Source organism: Diabrotica virgifera, chromosome 10 (genome assembly GCF_917563875.1).
Source record: "Diabrotica virgifera virgifera chromosome 10, PGI_DIABVI_V3a".
NCBI classification, from domain to species: domain Eukaryota; kingdom Metazoa; phylum Arthropoda; class Insecta; order Coleoptera; family Chrysomelidae; genus Diabrotica; species Diabrotica virgifera.
Genome location: NC_065452.1, coordinates 124,457,214 through 124,464,154, shown reverse-complemented (window position 1 = coordinate 124,464,154; position 6,941 = coordinate 124,457,214). Strand labels below are relative to the sequence as shown.

The 6,941-nt window shown below is 34.5% G+C and overlaps 1 protein-coding gene across 1 annotated transcript; it reads right to left on the bottom strand.

Moving 5' to 3' along the window:
• Window positions 1-5,539: 5,539 nt before the first annotated feature.
• On the bottom strand, window positions 5,540-6,091 carry LOC126893147 (uncharacterized). Its single transcript, XM_050663099.1, has one exon. It carries the CDS (start codon window positions 6,089-6,091, stop codon window positions 5,540-5,542), a length of 552 nt encoding a protein of 183 aa, XP_050519056.1.
• Window positions 6,092-6,941: the final 850 nt, after the last annotated feature.

Sequence of the window (6,941 nt, the reverse complement as noted above, 5' to 3'; positions counted from 1 at the left end):
TAGGCGATTTGGAACGCTAAAGTCGGTCAAGGAGAAGTGGCGAATTGTGTGGGGCGATATGGACTCGGGGACAAAAATGAACGTGGCGATAGGCGATTTCTGTATCAATGAGGAACTCATAATTGCAAATACCGTGTTAAAACTTCCTAAATGTAGACTATATACATGGAAGTCACACGCTGACAATAACAACAAAATAGTGAGAAATCAAATAGATTCTATTATCGTCAACAGAAGATATAGAAATTCTACAATATCATCTAAAACTTATCCAGGAGCGGACACATCCTCCGACCACAACCCTGTTGTTTTGTCTGTGAGAGTGAAATTAAAGAAGGTAAAGAGCCTAAAATCATGGATAAAAGGCGGCTCAAACAAGACAACACATATGCGGAAACGAAATTTAAAATAAACGAGAACTTAAGGAAAGTCAAAAAAGATAGTGCGGAAACTCTAACTGTTGACAAAAAATCGGGAAAAATTCAACATGCCTTAGTGTCAGTTGGAAAAGAAACCCTCAAACCATTTGGAGAAAAAACCAAATCTTGGATGCCAGTAGAAATTCTTGAACTTATGGAAGAACGAAGAAAACATAAAACAAAAGACACAAATAAATACAAAGAAATTCAGAGAAACATCAGAAAGAAAATTCGAGAGGCAAAAGAGAGATGCAAAGAAATAGAAGACCTGGATAAAAAGTATGACAGCTTTAATTTAGATAAAAAAATCAAAGAAATGACAGGTTCTAGAAAAAACACAAGAACGAATACCCTTAAAAATGATAAAGGAGCTACTATTACTGACGTGAAGGAGAGATTGTGTTACTGGACCAATTACATCCAACAACTCTTCAATGATGAAAGAGGAGAACTGTCATTAGAAATCACAGAGGATACCGGACCACCAATATTAAGAGAAGAAATCATCTATGCCATTAAAAACACGAAAGAGGGTAAAGCTACTGGACCAGATGATGTGCCCATCGAATTATTAAAACTTATTGATGAATATGGTATTAATGTAATGGTTGAACTCTTTAATCTAATATATCAGACTGCCACAATCCCCCAGACAATGGCTGCAATCGACCTTTGTAGCAATTCCCAAAAAGTCAAGTGCATTAACCTGCTCGGATCACAGAACAATATCTTTAATGAGTCACACACTTAAAACATTTTTGAAAATAGTGCACAGCAGAATTGTTAAAACTCTCGAATATGAAATCAGTGACACACAATTTGGCTTTAGAAATGGTATCAGCACACGAGATGCTTTGTTCGGCTTGAATGTGCTGGCCCAGAGATGCATGGACATGAAACAGGATATGTACTTATGTTTTGTAGACTTTGAAAAGGAATTTGATAAAGTTCAACATAAAAAGCTTGTAGATATATTAAAAAGCAAAAATATTGACAGTCGTGTCATGAAAATTATATCTAATTATATTCGAATCAAACTGCCAAGGTAAGAGTTGACAACCAGGACCCCCAAGATATCAAAATACAGAGAGGAGTCCGTCATGGTTGCGTGCTGTCTCCACTACTTTTCAATGTCTACAGTGAAGCGGTATTTCAATAAGCGCTCTCAGATTCAATAGAAGGTATATTTATCAATGGAGAAGTTTTGAACAACTTACGTTTTGCAGATGATAGAGCAATAATAACGGATAACAACAATGATTTACAGAACGTAATGCAACGCCTTAATGAACGCTGTCATGAGTACGGACTGAAGATAAATTTAAAGAAAACTAAATGCATGATAATATCTAAATCAGCAGACGCAAACATCTAATTAACTATTGAAGATACTGTGATTGAGAATGTGGATAACTACAAATACTTATGAACATGGATAACATCAAATGTAGACCAAACCAAAGAAATTAAGACACGTATTGAAATAGCACGTGCATCATTCATTAAACTTGTATTTGTGTGTTTGAGCATTATTGGCTTCGGAGGCAATGTCCATTCGCCATCTTACCATTTTGGAATTGTTTGTATTATTTATGCGGAAGTTCTAAAGGAGTGCTTCCTGCTTTCTACTGGTTTGTTTAGGTAGGTATCCAGTCACAATCCTGCTCCAATTTTACAAAGAACACTTTTATATACCTACATCTAATTTTTTCATTAAACTTAAAATGTTTCTTTGTTGTCGGGATATAAGGTTAGAACTAAGCCTAAGGATGCTTCGATGTTACGTGTTCTCTACTCTTCTTTATGGCTTGGAAGCGCAGACAATGAAACAAGTCCATTTGAATAAGTTGGCCGCCTTTGAATTTTGGTGTTACAGAAGAATCCTACGAATATCATGGATTCAAAGAATGTCGAACGTGGAAGTAACTAGAAGGATAGGAAATCAACCGGAAATAATACTAACTATCAAAAGACGAAAACTTGAGTACTTTGGACATGTGATGAGAGGGCAAAAATACTCATTATTACAACTTATTATGCAAGGCAAAATCCGAGGAAAGCGAAATGTGGGAAGACGAAGAACATCCTGGCTTAAGAACTTACGGGAATGGTTCGAATGAAGTAGTGCAGAGCTATTTGGAGCAGCAGTTAACAGGGTCCGCATTGCCATGATGATTTCCAACCTTCGATAGAAGATGGAACTTAAAGAAGAAGAATGTAAAAGTGATTGCGACAGGCCGTTGGCGTAGGTCGCTACTATTGTTGATGTTTGTACTCGTAGTATAAATACCAGTAAATAAAGTATGATGCAGTCAGATTAAAGAAGTTTGTTTCTACAATTAATTAATTAAGGACCAAAGGCACCGTATCCCAACCACCAATCATACTTTACCACACAGATGTAACGATTTCATGGTACTTGTCCACAGAATATAGATTTTCATATGCAGAAGTACTAAAAATTAATCCACATCAATCTAACTTCTGAACTTTTGCTCTCCATAATCGGAGAGGTGTGGGAACAAACCGCATTCCAGTGGGCTGGAAAAAAGGTAACTTTATCATTATCCAAAAAAGAGCAACCTCACACTTTGCAAAAGTTGGATAGGAATATCCTTGTTTACCGCCATAAACAAAATTTTCACGACCATTATACTGAAAAGATTAACAAACAAAGTTGAATTTCGAGCTAATGAAGCAGGCTTTAGACCAGAATTCTCCTGTATAGACCATGTGAATACTATGATGGTATTATTGGAACCATCGGTTGAATAAAACACACTATTATACATGGTTTTTGTCGATTTCGAACATGCTTTTGACAGCTTATCTCATGGTGCTATATGGAAAATTGTACATCTAAAAACATCCTGCAAAAAATAATTTCCATTGTAAAGTTACTGTACACTCAGACAAAATACAACGTGACACACAATGGGATCAACAGTGATGAATTTAAAATACTTACTAGACTACAGAGGTATATAATGGGATGTTAACCACACGCCTAAACGATCTAGAATACGCCGATCATATTTGCCTCCTAGGACAAAGGTTCCAAGATGTGGCTATCCAATTGGAAACACTTTCCACTAAGTCGATAAAATAGCCTTGAAAATCAATATAAATGAAATCAAATCCACGAGAATAAATGCAAGAAACAACATACATACAGACAGAAAAATGAAAGATTACCCATGAACGATCACATCAATCACTTATTTTGTAATTGCTGTCTTTTTCTATAAATAACAAACGTTTGTTATAGAAAAAGACAGCAAATACAAATTAAGTGATTGATGTGATCGTTCATGGGTAATCTGTAATTTTTACTGAACATTAAGTTTTAAATAAACTGTAACAAAACGGCCAATGTAACAAAAAAGAAGAACTTCTGTTGGAGTGGAAGTAAAGAGAAGGTAAACTCCAACAGAAGTAGAAGAGAAAGAAACTCTCTACTGGAACACAAAATCTGTAGCTTCAACGTTGAGAAGCCGAAGTAACAAAATAGTACGTTGATGGTAGTATTATGTGTGAAAATGATAAGATGAAGAAAGGGGGATTAAGATGAACTGATTATAGAAGTATAGATAGACAGAGGCAAACTGAATGGAGTGGGCTAGCAAGAGATGCAAGAGAAAGACAACTTGATAGTCAAGGATGGATATGGATACGGCCAATTTGCATGCCTGTCGAAGACGGTAGCTCAAAGTAGATAGTGATAACTAAGGAGGGAAATATTAAGATAAGAATAATGTACTGAAAGGAATAAAGATGAATAATTTCTAAAGAAAAACAAATTAAATAAAACTTTTATAAATAAAATTTTTAAAACGTTTGTAAATAACAAACGTTTGTTATAGAAAAAGACAGCAAATACAAAATAAGGATCGTTCATAGGTAATCTTTCATTTTTCCGACTGTAGGTACTAGTTACTGTTAACAACATGCAGACTGAAAATTTGGAAAATTTTAAGTATCTTGAAAGTGTCATAACAGTATAATTTGTAATTCATTCTTTGTTTGATTTTGAATATATGTTTTATTAAAATACACTGGCGGGCAAAAAATTTAGGTCACTAGGGGAATTATACACGTTTGATGCCTTGAATTTCCTAAACCTATTGGCGGATTTGAGTGATTTTTTTAGTATCTTATAGCTTTATTATTTAAGAATCTCAATGTATTAATATTGTTGCTAGACAGGTAAATGTCATTTTATACCAGGTGTAACAATCATACTGTGTTTTTGCCTTAAAGTTCGGAACATTCTGTAGAATATTATAGCTTAGATAAAATATTGAAATTAAAACCCAATTGTAGCCTTAGCCTCTCTTAACATTTTCTTCTTTGATCCATTTCCTTATGTTGGATAATAAAAAAGTTAGGTACTTTAACAACTAGCCATGTTCTTCATCAATACAGGGTGTTTCTAAATAAGTGCGACAAACTTAAAGGGGTAATTCTGCATGAAAAAATAATGACCGTTTGCTTTATAAACATACGTCCACAAATGCTTCATTTCCAAGATACAGGATGTTGAATTTTTTCTTAAAAATTTCACGGTTTATTTGTTGCTCTCAAACCGGTTGAGATATGCAAATGAAAGGTAGGTTTTAAGAGGTGGTTATTGCGCATTTTTTGACATACAAATAAGAATTTTATATTCACCATTGGCGTGCATACGGGTATAAATATTTTAGATACATCCCGTAGTACCTGTAAATGTATCAGAAACAACGGTTTGTTGTTCTCTGGTTTTGATATTTTTAAAATATACAGCATGATCGAGCGGTTTTATGGTATAGTATAAGTAAGAAAAGATTTTACAAGAGTAGTTTTGAAAATATATTAAGAATATTAATTTGTTGCTAAGGTGTGAATTATTGAAGTTATGTCATATTCCTGTCGACAACAAATTGTACTTTGTCGTTAGTGGCTGTAGGCAACAGCCACCTATGGGTGGAAAGGTATGAGAGTGGATGTTTTGATGCTCTGTGATACATCAAATTCTGATTATTTTATGTATTTCTGCAATAATTCTGTGTTATGTGTATAAGTTTTAGTAAGTGTTCATAATAATGAGTTTTTGGGGTAAGTTATGTAGTTCACGTTCCCCTTTACTTTACTTCTTTTATTGGCAACCAAAGTCTACTGCATTCTGCTGATGGGTTTGCTACGCATTTTTCTTCATTCAATAGGATGAGGGCTGCCTCTTTGATTTTTCTCTTCTCCATGTCTGTTTCCTTCATGAATATTGATGCATCTTTCCACCGTGGTCTGTGTTCATTGTCCCAGGCATGTTTGCATATCTGTGATTTGTCCAAATCCCTGTTTTTGATGTATGTTTTATGTTCGTTGATTCTGACGCTTAATGGTGTTGCAGTTCCTCCCACACAGAAATTGTGGCATTCACAGGATATTTTGTAGCTGCAGTTGTTTAACCTCTCCTGTGTGTTGTTCGGTTTGGTTTTGGACAGGATTGTTGATGTGTTGGTTGTTTCAAATGTTGATAATATGTTGTACTTATTCTCTATCCTTTTTAATTTTTCTGATAAGCACTTTACATATGGTTTTGTTGTCAACCTGGAGTCCCTTTTCTGGGTGTAGCTGGATTGCTTGTGTTGTTTTGTTGTTTCCTTTCTTTTATCTTGTGGACACTGCATAGTCATTTTTCGTTAAGACCTTAGTTAGCAGGTTCTTTTCCTCTTAAAATGCCTTTTCGTTAAAACAGGTTTTTGTGTTTTGTCGTATATTAATTTGATGATTCTTTTTGATATTTACATTGTGGTTTGAGTGGAAATTTTAAATATCTGTTTGGTGTGGGTTGGCTTTCTGTATACTTTGGTTACATATCCTGTAACTTCTTCGCTGATCCCGGTATGATCTGTTCTTTCTAATGGCAGTTCTTCTCTTTAAGAACATTCTTTTTTGTACTTTTTCTAAAACCTGTCACTTTGATTTTTGGTGTAAATAAAAGCTATCATACCAGTTAACACCAGAAGAACAATAATAAAAAAGTGTATAAATATTGGCATTTGCAGATGATGTTGATATCATAGCTAGAAGCGAAAGAGAGATGATAAAAGCATTTATTTCGATAGAAAGAGCGGCACAAAACCGTGGCCTAAACATTAATGAAATTAAAACCAAATACATGAAGGCCAGCAAATCGGCAGGCGAAAGAAACATGCAGAATCTGACAATAGGAGACTATAACGTCGAAAGCGTGAACATTTTTTACATATCTAGGTTCACTAGTGACCGCAGATAACAATGTCAGTGAAGAAGTTAAGAGAAGAATACATAAAAAAATAGTAAAATCCTCTATAAAAGGTATATTTAAAAACCCTCAAAAGGGCCACATCAAAATCACATAACTAGTTTTCGACTGGTTTACCAGTCATCATCAGTGCTTACCTAAAATGAATATAACCTGATAAAATAATGCAAAGATATTGAAATTTTGACTACGTTTAAAAGATTATCAGTTATACTCACATGCAGTGTACATGCTAACCA